This window comes from Chionomys nivalis, chromosome 3 (genome assembly GCF_950005125.1).
Source record: "Chionomys nivalis chromosome 3, mChiNiv1.1, whole genome shotgun sequence".
Taxonomy (NCBI): Eukaryota; Metazoa; Chordata; class Mammalia; order Rodentia; family Cricetidae; genus Chionomys; species Chionomys nivalis.
This window is the reverse complement of record NC_080088.1, coordinates 72272688-72287391: the sequence shown is the minus strand read 5'-3', so window position 1 is coordinate 72287391 and position 14704 is coordinate 72272688. Positions and strand designations below refer to the sequence as shown.

The 14704-nt window shown below is 49.2% G+C and overlaps 2 protein-coding genes across 2 annotated transcripts in view; one reads left to right on the top strand and one right to left on the bottom strand.

Moving 5' to 3' along the window:
* Positions 1–2171, top strand: part of Map3k13 (mitogen-activated protein kinase kinase kinase 13) — a 93783-nt gene extending 91612 nt beyond the window's left edge. Inside the window, exon 14 of the mRNA XM_057763508.1 lies at positions 227–2171. Coding sequence (XP_057619491.1) covers positions 227–328 — 102 coding nt within the window. The 3' untranslated portion in view covers positions 329–2171. The remainder of the gene's footprint in view (positions 1–226) is intronic.
* Positions 2172–2248: 77 nt separating this feature from the next.
* On the bottom strand, positions 2249–14297 carry Tmem41a (transmembrane protein 41A). The gene is made up of 5 exons (XM_057763509.1): positions 14120–14297; positions 12743–12896; positions 10776–10937; positions 9649–9787; positions 2249–7687 (listed from the first exon to the last, which is right to left on the bottom strand). Exons 1-5 carry the CDS (start codon positions 14236–14238, stop codon positions 7467–7469), a joined length of 795 nt encoding a protein of 264 aa, XP_057619492.1. The 5' UTR covers positions 14239–14297; the 3' UTR covers positions 2249–7466.
* Between the last annotated feature and the right edge of the window lie 407 nt (positions 14298–14704).

Here is a 14704-nt window from a genome sequence, read left to right as displayed (position 1 = left end):
ATGCTATGGAAACGGGATGTGAGTCAGCATCACCAACTTTACATAGCTCTTTTCTCCACCAGCTCCCCAGTCATCTGTCTTTGTCAGCTCCTATAACACAGGAAGTGTTCGGCTCACCTTCAGTGAGGGTGGCAGAGGGAGGTAAGAGCTGCCAGGGGAAAGCGCGCAGCATGCCCTCACTGAGGGTGGTAAGAGAGCATTAAGATCTCTTGTCTAAACTCTGCAGAACCCTGTACAGTTTGGAGACTCGGACTGTGACTCTTCAGAGGGGGAGTGTTCGGATGCCACTGTTAGGACCAGCAAGAACTACAGTTCTGCCACTTGGTGACAAGGGCTCTCCGTCAGAAGATGCTGGCATCTCGAATCCTCTCCAGCCCTAGACTCCTCCCATCTGCATTCATCCAGGAGGAGTGGCCCCGTCCCAGAAACAAGCCACACTGACAGGAACATGAGATTTGTCAAATCTCTGGGAAAATACCCAAATGAAATTCCATCTCACTGAGCATTTCAATCAAGAATGGCAGGGATCTATTGTACTGAGTACTCCAGCTACTGTAACATTGATATTTATTTTTGTTGGACATTTTAACACTTTGTATTGTAAAGAGTGAACTATATATGATAACAGATACAATAATTTCTTTACAAAAAAAAAGGAAAGGAAAGAGGGTCTTTAGGAGCAAATTTGGAGTTTGTGGGGCTGGGAGGTGTCACTGTCGCTTGAAGACGGGGCCAGGTCTTTTGTCCATACTTGAAGATGAGACATACTGAACATTTACAATACAAGCCAAAAGAAATGCAGCCATGTTAAGTTCAACGGCTTGTCCGTACAAGGGATGGAAATGACCTAGAAGTTGAGGGATCCGATAGCCCCAAAGCCTCGGAGCACATGCGCTTCCTCTGAGAGGGAAAAGCAAACAGAACTGGAACCGCACATGTGGAAATGACTTCACTTCTTAAACACTAAGCAAAATCTGGCAGTAAAGGTTACAGTATCATCAAGTCTTGCCCTTAGCAACAGCTTGCCTTTAAATGCTGCCACCGTCACGACCTCCACCAGCGTGGTCTTTCAGACTCGGGTGCCATTTCTTCTTGCTTTCCTTCCACCTGTTGGCACTTCTTTCAGGAAGGGGAAAAGGGTCTTGAGTGGGACAGGAGGACACTGAGTGGCATTAGGAAAACATACCTGTAAGACATACCATTCTTCTTCAGGATGGCCGTGTTCGGTGATACAAGCAAGAGGCGCAACCTTTCTCGGGACCCAGGTTGTCTATCTCCTGGAATCATATTGATTCACACAGACGGCAGCTAAGATGTGTGTGTCCAGTGTCCAGTCCCAAACCACCTTTATTTTTGTTCTCGATTTTACTCTAGCTTGGAAGCTTTGGTGGCTGTCTGTCATTGTAGCATACAAGGCAAACTAAGCAGCTTGCAGGAAGGTGGCCTGTCTCACCACATTTTGTTCAATGCTTCTTGTAAAATGCAGTCTGTTTTCATTCTGAACCACTGCAGTTTTGTTTAGGTAGGTTAGGAAACTTGTAGAAGGAGCAGCTGATGCTAAGCAGGAATTAGGATTACTTTAGTATCTCAAAAGCATGTGATTCTTCCTGTGACCAGAGTCCTGCCTGGGCTATGAAAAGTACTCCAGGTAATTTGTGGAGTCTTGGCTTGCAGCAGGAAAGGTCTCGCAGCCTGCTGAGGGCTGGATTACAGGTGGGCCCCACCATGCCTGGCTTAAAGATGTCTTATCTAGAATTCGTATACATATGCATTGGCCCGATTCCTGTCTCCAAATCAGGCTTATGCCAAATCTGAACTTGCTAGATTCTGACATTTCATCCTATAAGGATGTTAGGTTTTAAGACATTCCAACCCCAATGGAAACGGTGCCCCTGGCCGGGGGTCGCTGACTGCATCAGCCAAAACTGAAAAGCAGGAGGGGACTTAGAGCCGGTTTCTGTTTGAACTCTCCTTTGTTTACACTTTATGTTGAGACACTGATTTTAAATTTTAGTGTCTATAATTTTTAGCTCATAGGAAGGATGAAGGAAAATGTTTAACTTGGAAAGCAGTATTGTTTTGTTAAATTATTCCATTTTGTATGAACTGTAGCAGGACTACACAGGAGAGCTTAAGTTATGACATTCTTATCCTTGTTGTTTTACTTTATGTTGTCATAATTTTCTGTTGACCAGAAGGTGTGGCTTATTGTGTAGCACAATGACTGTTTCTTGCTAACCATGGATTATTATGGGCTTCTGTGGGCCTAGTGAGGGTCTGGGGATGGAGCTGTCTGTGGGATGCCTGGCATTCCTCAGTGTACTCCCTGGTGGTTTCCCTGGCTTCCTGGATGTAGCAGCTACTTTGAGGGGGTGTGTTCTGCCCTGACAAACATTGGGTACACTGTGATGATTTTGTTTTTAACTGATTGTAAAATCTCCTGAATGGGCAGATGACCAAGTTGATGAACAAATCGTTCAAAAGTCCCAAAAGTTATAAACTTTCTCCTCCAATGTCTTAGAAATAAAATCATGGCACTGAAGTAGAGGCAAAAAGAGATTTAATGCTCTTACAGCAAGACAAAGCATTTCTGCGGAGGCTCATGAGGCAGTTTCAAGAGTGTACAGCAAAGCGAGTCATCGCCTTCCCACTGTGCCCCACAAATTGGGAAGAGCAGAAAGTCTAGAACAAAGGAAAGTACGTAATGCCAGTCACGATCTGCTTCTGGAATAGACAAGAGTTCTAGGAGGTGGAGGCATTTGGGGGTCACAGGGCTGAGGAATGACATCAGAGGCACTATTCCCTCATCCTCCAGCCTCAGGTCCCTTATTCCTTGGAACAGAGACTCTTTATGTCCAACACAAAGCAGAACCAGCTGTTTACACAAAGGCCAACTTCTGTCGGGCAACTTTCAGTGTTGGTCCTCCCAGGAAACGCACCTGCTACATCAGTCTTCATTCTGAATTCCCGTCCTCTCCTCCCTGTCCATCACGCTAAGGCCACTTTTATCTGGCTTAACTGTCATAGGCTTGCTAGGGGTGTGTGTGGACTCCAGTCATTCGCTGTGCCCTCAAGGTAGGAGTAAAACCCGTCCTTTTGAATAAAATTACTATTCCAAGCAAGGTTAAAAGGGAAAATAGACTTCCCCCACCTTACCCCCAGAGCCTACCTTGGATCAGGAAACTGGAGTGTGTTTCCTTGAGAACACTGTAGTCAGCAGAACTCTGAGTGGAGAGCTCAGAGAACGTAAGAGCCAGCTCTTCAGTGCCCTTAGCTGCCGCCACGTGTTGGTGCTTTGAGAAGCCTTGCCAGGCCCATCTCAAGCTTCGTCACTGGGTGCAGGATGAACACCTTCATTCTTTGGCCATCTGGTTTGGTTGGACTGACTACCAAGGGGAGTTTCATTTTGCATTGCAGTCAAGCACTGGATTTCCTCTCTTCTTCTAGATCATGTCCCTGAATAAAAATCCCTCTTAAAATTGCTTAGCACAGGAACGGAGACGCCTGTGTCCCCTTTGAAACATACCTCACCTGAGAGCTAGCTGCAGGACTCTGGGAGAGCCTGCGCAGGGCGATGAAGTGGTGTTGTAAGGTGTCTTTAGTAGCCTGATTGAAGACTGAGTATTTTAAGCCGTTAGATCCACCAAATTCATCCTGGAATTAAGGTCATTTTGAGTAGGTGCTGTGTGGTACTTACTTGGGGCCCCACTGTGCTCTGCTGTCCCCAACCTACTCTAGGCGATGGGGGCAGTGACTTTGGAGTTCATGTCACTAACTCAGGGTTGTCAGTGTCCCCACAAGGTGGCACTGACGTCTTCTCGGTGGGAACGTGTTCCTATTGATTCGGTGGTTTACTGTTTTTTCTCATGCCCTTATATCTCAAATGTTCCTTTTTTTTTTTTATTCCTTGAGAATGTGATAGATGTATACAATGAAATATGATCACATTCACCCCGTTCCCCCTCCGTAGCCCACTCCCAACTTGATGGTTTTGTTTGGGGGTGGGGGTTATGTTGTTGTTTTGGTAACTCTCCAAGTCTAGTAGTGCCGTCCATGAGTGCATGTATATGGGGACACCCACTGTAGGGCATGGGAAGCTAAGAGAACCACTTCCGTGGAAAAAGGATGATCCTCCTTCCCCCAGGAGCTCCTCAATAGGGCGGGGCCTGGAGATCGCCCGCCCACTCAAGTTCTCATAAAAGAAGAAAATTCTTGCTGGGTCTGCTGGCATATACCTTTAATCCTAGCTCTGGGAGAGGCAGAGACAGGTAGAGTTTTATGATTTCAAGGCCAGCCTGATCTACATTCAAGCTAGTCAGAGTGACTTGATGAGACTCTGTCTCAAAACACACACACACACAAACTGCCCTGCACCGCCCTATGCCACCATGGACCACCTCCACACTAAGCCCCATGGCAGCATCTTTTACTGAGCACTGTACTGCTCCCTGCTGAGCCTTGCTACAGCCTCAGAGCCACTCACAGTAGCATCTGGAGCATCCGTCAGTACTTGTTGGAATTTATGTGCAAAGTGTTTATTAACCCAGCTCCCAGCTCTGAGCTCACAACCGTTCCCTAAAGACGATTCTAGACCCTCAGTTCCTGCTGGACAAGTCTAGGACCACGCCAGTAGTCTCCTTATGGGTTCCCTAGGCTGACGGGGGCATGTCATGACAAAGGGCCACCTGCCTTCATTCTTCCCCTTTGAACTGCACCAATCGCATCTCTACCCACACTTAGCTGTACCAGATGAGCACACCCTTCCCTGTCTGAGAACTGAAGTGTGCAGTCTGTTACCTGCTTCCTCCCAAAATGCTGTGAAACACTGTCAAGACTTCTCTTCAACTGTCAGTGTGGTCCAGCCTTCCCAGGCAGCAAGGTTTTTCTTTGCTGGTGCCATAGAACAAACGTCCCAATGCGCTTACCTCCCTCCAGACTGTCCCACTGGGTGTGTTTGTTTGCTTCTCTGCATGGCACTGCAGATGCCCCTTCAAACAAGAATGGACTGAACGAGGCTGCTGAGTGGAGGACCCAGTGGAACCCAGAATATTTCTCAGGGACAGGTAGTTGAAGAGGACAGCTCTCAGAAACAGAGAAAGAGCTGAGTGAGGCTTTGGTAAATGCCACATGCATGGCAAAGGCATGCCAGCAGGATTTCAGGTGCCACATCCTCAGCAGATGGCAAAGCCACTGTCAGGAAACTTCTAGCACAATCACAGCCCTGCTCCCCGGGGCTCCTGCACAGCACTGGAGGTCACTAGTATCCAGTCAGTGACCACAGTCCTCCCATGGTTACAATCTAGAGACCCAGCCACATGTGCAAGCTATTAGGAAAAGGTATCATCTTGACCATATCACCAGGGGCTCTTCACCTTTAGAACCCCACTTCACAGCGGATGAGGAAATCTTTTGAGTCTTTTTTATTAATGTATGTATGTCTGTCCCCACCCCACCCTCTCTTTCTCTCTATGATTATTTATTACAATAATTTGAGCTCCTGTTGATTCAGGACAAATGAATTTCTTTCAAGTATTAAAGTCTCAAAATGAATTCCCTTGTCTTCTTGAAGCTCCCAGGTCTCCGGCTCCACGTCATTTTCAGATACGGGCTCTGGCTTTGTACCAAACAGCAATGGGATCAAGAATGAATGAAAACAAACCAATGCATGAAATTAAACGAAAAGTCTACCTGGTGTGTTCTGGTCCTGTCTTTTCCTAAAGGTGCTGTTAGCGTCCTATAAGCTGCCCTGCAAGGTTTTCAGGGAAAAGGCAAGCTGGGTTCTGAAGCCAGGACTCTTACATTTCAGGGACAAGCACTAAAGTTGCGGTTTCCATTTTGTCTGAGATTTCCCATAAAGGCGTAGGCAGGCACTCTGGTTCTTCCTGAGCCATCTGCTGCCTTTCCTGCAGCTGTCCTGTTACCAATGACATCACTCTTAAGCCAAGAGAGGCAAATGGGAAGCTGGCATAATTTGGTCAGAGGCCTGCTGGGAACAGGGAGCTAAACCAGTCTTTTGAATCATATTTTTTAGTCAATTCTGGTCCCTTTCGTAAAGGCAGTTTTGAGTCAGCAACATGCAGAGACAAGCTCTTAAGTTCTGTCTTCACTGCAGAATGTTTATGTCCATGGATTAGGGAAATCCCTTCTCCTGTGAGCTCAATCCTGATAAGGCACACTTGTGTGGAACCCCGCTGGCGACACACATGCAAAGGGGGAAAAAACCCCATCTTCTCTCCCTCTCTACTCCAAAATGCTCTGGAACCACCGGCTTCAAGTGTAGTCTCTTTCCTGTCATCCTCTCATCAGAAAGGCTTCTTTTACACATTTCTTTTTTTAATGAAAGCCTTAAAAACACCATGACACGGAAATCCACTCTCACTGTGGAGCGCGAGTACGCACATCAGGCCTCGACTGAAGTCTTGGCAAGACTCCTAGCTGAGCCCAGACCTGAGACAAACACACCAGCCCAGCCTGTGATGCCCGAGAGCAGCAGTGCTAGCAAGTCCTTGTCGTGAGTTGTCCCCATGAGGTCCAAGCCCACAGAGCTATCAGCCCAGGGCCACAGTTGGAAGACACAGTGACAGCTGTGAGTGACGACCAGACAGGCAAGCACTCACACCGCGCTTCCCTGTTTGTATTAAAAAGTACAAATTCCTCAGCTGTTCCTGCAAAGGCAAAACAAAACAAATCACAGTGTGTTTACTGGCTGACAGTCTCCTGCACTGACGCCACTCTCCCAGCAGGAGGCGGTAGAAGGGATTCCCAGGCAGAAAATACACAACCAGCCATTTGATTCAGACGAAGCATGGCAGGGCCTTGGGATGAGGGATCATTTCCTCAGAACACATTCAGAACATGCAAAGCTGGCTCCATTCATATTTAATCATGTTTGAATCAGCTTAACTCTGAAGACATACAACCACAAGAAGCTCAGACATAGAAATATCAGTGTGTGAACGGCGATATTACAGGAATCATTGCACTCGAGCTGTGTGTAAGTCTTAGGCAGTTCGCCGTGGGTCCCTTGGCTTATGGAGAGGTAGATCATCAGCAAAAAGGTAGAGAAGACACTCTTCAGGAGACTAACGGGCTAGAGTTCTGTCTGATACTAATATCCACAGGGACTTAACAGGAGTACCTGTTATACAGCCTGTCCAAAAGGCCACCAGCATCTTCTCCCAAGACATCTCAGGGACTGGCAAGAGGCAAGCCCAACAGACTGAGTCCCTATTATTGGACAGAACCAAAACAAGATTTTCTAGAAAGCAGTTCATTTCACAGAACCCTGCTAAATGGGAGTGGACCCTCAAGGAGAGCGCCCTTCTGATAGGCCTCTGCACACACTAGAACGCGGTTCAGATCACCTTCCTGAGGGTGATTAAAACACACTGAGGACAATAAAGGACCGTTGCCCATCACACAGACCAGCAGCAGAGTCCAGGGCTGTGGTAAACATGGCACCTGTGTCACGCGTCCTTCCTGCCACCGAGGTGACGAGTGCTCCTCGGGTCACTCAGGGCCAGGTGCTTTCGGCTGAATTTCTTGATGAGGGTTCCAGGAACCAAAGCAACCAGGGCAATGGCCAGCAGCTTCAGGACAGTTTCCCAGGAGAAAAGAGCATCCAGAGAAGTGAGGGTGGATAGAATGGAGCCTGTCTGCACACAGATGAAATTGTATGGAATCAAACCTGGAAAAAAGCAAAGTGGAGATGGTCCACTAATGGGGCAAGATGGTGGGAACGGCACTAGATGCCGGCCAGGGATTCAGAACAGCAATTCAGTCTCCGACTCTCAACCCCCTAATGTTCTACCTCCTTCCTTTTCTCCCCATGCCCTATACACATGGCCAACAAAAGGCCTTAAAATGGGGCACACAAATATATGTGTGTGTATGTATGTGTGTATATACACACATATATATATGTATGTACATACACATTTCCATAAGGAAAATTTATTACCCATACATAAAAAAATAATAAGTCAGGGAATGAGCTGAGAGATGCTGGAGTCTGTGCCCCTGCTGAAGGTGGGACCCAAAAGCCGAACCAGAGAAAGAAACCAGCAACATGAAATTTCCAGTGTGCATTAAAGACTTTCAAAACCCAACAAACAAAACAACTTTCTTCAAAGTACAACTTTGTTCTGCACTCTAAGAATTCAGCTGGCTTCTGGACTCCATAGTCTGCCTGGCAGCCGGGCAGCAGGTAGCATAAAAATTCCTTAGAATCAGGCACGGTGGCACATAATTGCAGGAATTAAGAGGCGGAGGCAGGAGAATAGCAGCAAATTCAAGGCCAGCCTGGACTACGTGCTGAGACTTTGTCTCAAAACCAAAACCAACCACCAAGAACCCTGTGATGTGTAAGGAAAAAAAGGAAAATGCTAGATCAGGCATAAGGGAGCACACCTTCGGCGCCAACACTCAGGAGGGAGGCGGAGGGATCTTTGTGTGTTCTAAGACTTCCTGGACTACAGAGCAAGTTGGGAGCCAGCCAGAGCTCCATAGCGAGACCCTGTCTCAAAAGGAAATGTTAAGCCAAGTGTAGTGGATGCTGCAGTCCCAGCGCTTGAAAGACTCAGGCACACAAACAAGGAGAGTTTTGAGACCTGCCTTGGCTACATAACACAGCCACATCACAAACAAATAATAAGACAAAATGCATCCTTGGGTTCTACCTCAGAGATGCTAGTTCTTGCTCTGCAGTAAAATCCAGAAGCCCACATTTTAGAAGCCTCTTTCCCGCCCCCACTCTTGAGTTTCTGATTGGCTGGGACCCTAATAACCCATTCCTCTACTTCAGGGAAGAAGTATATGGGAGATAATGATCAGACCATTCAAGGTCACACAGCCTGGCCCTCAAGAAGGAACTCTGTCTCCAGAGTCTTTCCAAGCTGGTGTCACTTCGGTGATGGCAAGCTTTTAGCCCCTATTAGCTGAGACACTGGGGTGCTCGGCGAGATGCTACAAGAGCTGGCTGCGGTCGCCTCCTTCTGTCTCTCTCAGACAGTCCTATTAATAGCAGCTGCACATTTGTTAACTTGGACACAAACCCCTGAATGTCATTCCCTACACTCTAAGAAAGGTCTGAGCATCTCTGCCCCTGGCTTAAGGAGGGTGGTGGCTTACCGCCTTGAGAAGGTAATGCTCACAGATGGGTGGGGAGTGGTCACTTTAACTTAGCAGCAAAGGTGACCTGAAGCCCACACTTCAAGAAACACTGCTCCTAACCCAGCTCTGAGCCAGCTAAGTGATTTCCTGAGTGGAAGTACAGTCATACTGTTCTCAGAAGACAGATAGAAGCTTCTCTGATGCCAGCCCTCCCTAAGACCCCTTAGTCAGAGTCCGGTGTCAGAAAGGAAATCCCTTGCTCTGCACCAGCCCTTCAGCCTGCTAGCACTTCTCAGAGCCAAGTCATGTAGTTTACAGAGACGGTCCTGTAAGAAGCACTGAATTTGGCCACAGAATAAACAACCCTTAATTGTTCCAAAAGCATTGTATAGATTTCATGTTCAAGCCAGAGGAGGTTTGAAATCAGAGAAGGCTGTGTCAGGGGCAGACTTGGAGATGCTGCTGGTGGGCAAGCAAATGGGCAGGTGGCAAGTGACGGAGGGCAGGACCTCCACCAGCACCCCTCCCCCATCTTACCGATGAGCACGGAGAAGAAAAACTGCACGACGGGGATGTTCAGGATCGGGGCTGACAGGTTCAAGAACCAGTTTGGTGTCATGGGAAAGAGTCTGAGGAACAGCAGGAAAAAGAACAGGCTGTTTCTGTTCTCCTCCACCTGCAGAGAGAGCCACAGTCAGGAGCAGAAGGCTCTCCAGCTAACTCTGAAGCTGAATGGCTCCTTCCCAGCTCCTCCCACATCCCCATTCTGAAAACACAGCTACCAGCTGAACAGGAAATCCCAGCACTCAGGAACTCGGGAGGCTGAAACAGGAGGACTCCCACAAGGTTGAAGCTAGCCTGAGTTACGCATGAGACCTTGTAGCAATAAAAACAAAAACTGGGGGGCTAGAGAGATGGCCTTAGTGGTTAAGAGCACTGCCTGTTCTTACAAAAGACCAGGGTTCAATTCCCAGCACCCACATGGCAGCTCACAATTGTTTGTAACTCCAGTTCTGGCATCAGCACACAGACATACACGCAGACAAAACCCCAATGTACATTAAAAAATAAATAAATTTTTAAAAACTTAAAGTATTTTTTAAAATTAAAAAAAAAAAAAAGAACAAAAACAAAAACTGGGCTGGGGAGATAGCGCAGACAGTAAACTGTGTGCCCCGTCAGCATAAGGATCCACATTTGATCACCAGTATCCATGTCAAATAAAAATAAGCCTGGGGCTGTGGCACAAGCCTGGGATGGCAGTGCTCGAAGCAGAGACAGGAGGATCCACGAGGTTTGCTACCCAACCAGTCTCGTCAAATCAGTGAGCTCCGGGCTCAGTGAAAGACTGTCACATGTCACATGCACTCACACATACACAAGCACACGCACACGCACACACACCAACACACATACAAGCACGAAGTTAACTAAGTAGCTGAGAATCAGAGGGGTCAGACACTCAACTCAAAGCTAGGAAGCAAGTAAGGACAAGAATGGAACTGGGATTTGATCACAGGTCTCTGCTTCTGAAAGACATCAAATGAACCCTTCCCAGCTCCCAGGTGGGGTGAAGGAGCACTGCGGGAAACCCCTGCTTCTTGCTCCTCTCAGACCATGAGCTGATGCTCAGGGACTAGCATTGAGGTGTGCCCCCATCTTACCTTCCTCTGCAACAGGGCCACTTTATCGGGAAAATAGGAGATGACCAGCTGTTTGCCAAAAATGCTGGAAAGCAGGTAGCAGCATGTGGCACCCACCGACGTCAGCACACAGCACAGCAAAAGTCCCAGCCATGGCCCAAACAAGGCACCAGCCAAAACATTCTGCAAAGAAAGCAAGACCTCGGCCATGAGAACATCCAGCCACTGTCAGTGGCCTGGCCTGGAGCCAGTGGCCTGGCCTGTCCTGGAGTCAGTGGCCTGTCCTATAATGGAGCCTGTGGCCCTTCCTGGAGCCAGTGGCCTGTCCCGGAGCCAGTGGCCTGTCCCAGAGCCAGTGGCCTATTCTGTCCCAGAGCCAGTGGCCTGTCCCGGAGCCAGTGGCCTGTCCTAAAGTCAGTGACCTGTCCTATCCTGGAGCCAGTGGCCTGTCCTGGAGCCTGTGGCCTGTCCTGGAGCCTGTGGCCTGTCCTGGAGCCTTTGGCTTATCCTGGAGCCAGTGGACTATCCTGGAGTCAGTGGCCTGTGCATTGGCTCCCTCACTTTCAGATTTTCATAGCCAAAACCCAAGGCCCATTTTAGCAAATGGAAACATAGAATATAAGACTCGCCTTAGGCTCCTCACCTGTACAAGGACAAGGCCGAGACCTCAGTGGGCACTGGCAAGTTGAAAAGGAGACTAGGTGCAGACATTACCTGGCTGGCAAGGGGTACAGTTAACCCACAGTCACTGGGGCACCAAAAAAGGGAAATGAAGCTCACAGGCTATTCTTACTATCGTGCAGACTGCGGACAGACCTGCAGCAATCTGAGTAGACGCCTTCTTGGCTTTTCACCTGATTAGTAAGCTCACGCTGCACTTCTTTGTTGGCCACAGTCCTAACTGACCTGTAAAGCCTTAGCTTCACAAATATGGAAACGTTAATCAATACTTCTAAGTGCAGTTTGGTTAGTGAATATCACCCTGCCTCATAGCATGGGGTCTGGGAGAAAGCACATGGGGAAAGCCAAGTGTGCCGGCACATGCCTGTGACCTCAGCACTTGGAAGGCTGAAGCAGGAGGACTGTTTCGATTTCAAGGCCAGCCTGGGCTAGCATATGGGTTCCAGACAGTCTGCGCTACAGAGTGAGACCTTGTCTCAAAGCATGAGCTGGACAGGTGGCTCAGCGGCTGACAGTGCTGCCTGCTAATGTGGGGGACCAGTGTTCAGGTCCCAGCACCCATGCTGGGTGGCCAGCAACCGCCTGTAACACCAGCTCCAGGAGATCTGGTGCTCTCTTCTGACCACCACGGGCACCTATACATATATACACAGACACACACGTACACATAAAAAGCGTAAACGAGTGAGTAAATAGGCGAGTGAGCTAGGGAAAGCAAACAGGCAAGAGGGGACCTCAGCGGTGAAGCTGTGGCTGCAATACATACTTGGCGTACGTACATATGCATACATATGTTCTAAGTAGTCCTCAAAAGACCTCTGTCTTGTGCTACCCCCATCCTACAGGGAGAGATAGCCGTACAACCAAGATCACACTAGGCAGTATTAAAATCCACCCCAATTCCAGGTACACAGTCCTTACTAGTCTAGGCTCTATAGCACCCAATAGCAGCTAGCTCTTTCTTTGTCCTGAAGCAGGATTAGCTCAAGGGGGAAGTCAGTTCCAGGTCGGCCCTGACCTCCACTGTCCAGCTCCCTCTCTCAGACATGTTTGCTTTTCTTCCGGTTTCCAACCCCCTATCTGCTTGGGTAGATCTAAGCTGGATCAGGAGTAGAAAAAGGTGCTGGGAGGAGAGGGGAGAAAGACAATGGGAAGCTTGGAGCATCACTCAGTGCTGAGTGCCCACTTGTGCCAGCCTCCCCGAGCTCATGTTTCATTTCGTCCTGCCTCACAACCAAAGGGGGCCTGGGGGAGCGGCTACATTTTACAGAAGAGGAAGCAGGTTGGAAAGAAGGCAAGACACTGACCAGGAAACTGGAGCCAGGGATGGCAAAGCCCTGTTTGTAGAGGTAGGCACTGCAGAAGAGCAGGAACACATAGGCCTGGTGCTCCTTCCGGTACTCTCTAAGGACCTCGGAGAGCTCCCGCAGCTCCGCTAGATCTGAGGGGAACCAGAGTGACCTAGGGATTGGAAAATCAGATGGAAACATGGGTTCCAGAGAAGCCTCGTGCCTAAGAAAGTTACTCGACGTGTATTCTTTCTAGAGTAAGTTATAAACATGTAATCTGGCCATCTGGGAATACATACAAAGAAGAATTCGAGATGACAGGTGACCCAGTATAACACAACACAGGCCGATAGGAGAGCCCTGGCATGGGAGCAAGAGACCCGAACGGGCATCCCCATTCTGCTGTGTTCCAGTTGTGTGACCTTGTAGTGTCCATGAGTCTCATTTTCCTCGCCTAAAAAGAGTCTGGTGCTGGATAACCGCTGAATTACCTCTTTACTTACTCAGGGGGTGTAAGATGGAATCCCACAGCCTCCCCCACCCTGAGCATGGCCTCATTACTGCTCTGGGTTCTAGTTTCTTTGATCTAGTCCAAAGAGGCAGGTATATACATTTCCAGGCAAGTGGGGGCATCCTAACTTGCCTGCCTTTCAAGGAGACCCCTCCCCAGCAAGCCCAGAAATATTTAGACACCGTGTTGCCCCAGATGTACTAGGCAAAAACAAGTATCAATTTTATCTATCTCACATCATAAATACAGCATTCTTGATAATACAGCAGGCTTGCAGCCAATCCTTCCCACGAACCTCTTTTCATTCCGCTCTAGGCCTGGAGCATTGTGAATCCGGTCCAAGGGTCACAGTACAAAGACTACCCTGCCTCTGCCATCTCAACACTCCAGCAGAGATAAACTGTAAGCAACCCTTCCTAGTTCTCCCGAGTACCTCTGACATTCACAAAAAAGCTCTTTCAGTTCCAGTAAAAGACAATGGTTACTGAAAACAGTTGTCCTGCAACTCAAATACCAATTAAGCCTCTTGATAATGCGGCAACGCGCCAGGCATATTTCATGCACTTTGTAAGTAGTATGCAGCAATCGGGCAACCCGCCCCTTGAGTCTGCTGCCGCCTCCTGACGCCTCCTGACTCGCTCGGCTGACATGGGGAGCAGTCAGGCAGGAAGAGGCCAGACCGGATCACAGCCTAACCGGGCTGCGCCTCTCAAGATTGGCTGGTGTGGTAAATTGGGTTGAGGAAGATGAGCTACGGTGTCGGTGTCCGAGGTGGCTGGGCTGGGAGGCGACCTTACCTGCAGAGAAGCGCCAAGGTCGCCCCGCGCACCACTGGCAACCCTCCGAACTCTGCCCCACTCACCGGCCCGCGCCCTCGCACTCACCGGCCTTGGGGCTCCTCGGCCGACGCCAGCCTCGGCCCCACGGGCAGCTGCGTGGACAGCAGGTACAGCGCGAAAGTGCAGCAGCCGAATACCAGGAGCAGGCCCAGCAGCGAGCGCATGCCGCGGCCGGGCCGGAGAGCGCGCTCCCCGCGTGGTAGCGCCGATCCCTTTCCCTAGAGCCGACTGGGCGGGCGGAGCGCGTTCGGCGTTCGACGACGGACGGGGCGTGGTCTTGTTTGAAACCCCGCCCCGGCCCGCTACAGGCTCCGCCCCCTCCGAAAGTGTGCTGGTCTGTGCTCTCCCTGCCTTCTCTGAGCTCCTACTACGCTGCCCCTGTGTCAGAGCTGAGAGTTTTAGGGGTGAGTAGTGGGCCTGCCACAGTCAGCTTGCAGCATGGTGGTCAAACAGTCTGGTCCATAGTCTGTCAAACAAAGTAAATGTAGCCAACAAATGTGGAACTGGCGCTGATGGTGACCACCACAGAAATAAACAGACTTGCCTTCTGTTCGGTGCCTAATGGGTGTTCTCTATCCCCACTCCTCATAAACACATTTCAGTATGTGTCTTAATGGATGAAAAAAATCT

Bases quoted from the DNA above. Each gene is read 5' to 3' on its own strand.
- Tmem41a (XM_057763509.1), bottom strand. From the start codon at position 14,238: ATGCGCTCGCTGCTGGGCCTGCTCCTGGTATTCGGCTGCTGCACTTTC. The intron at 12,897-14,119 runs GTGAGTGCGAGG...TCCAATCCCTAG, and splicing joins GCCGAGGAGCCCCAAGGCCG to GTCACTCTGGTTCCCCTCAG. The intron at 7,688-9,648 runs GTAAGATGGGGG...GCTTTTTTCCAG, and splicing joins TTTCTTCTCCGTGCTCATCG to GTTTGATTCCATACAATTTC.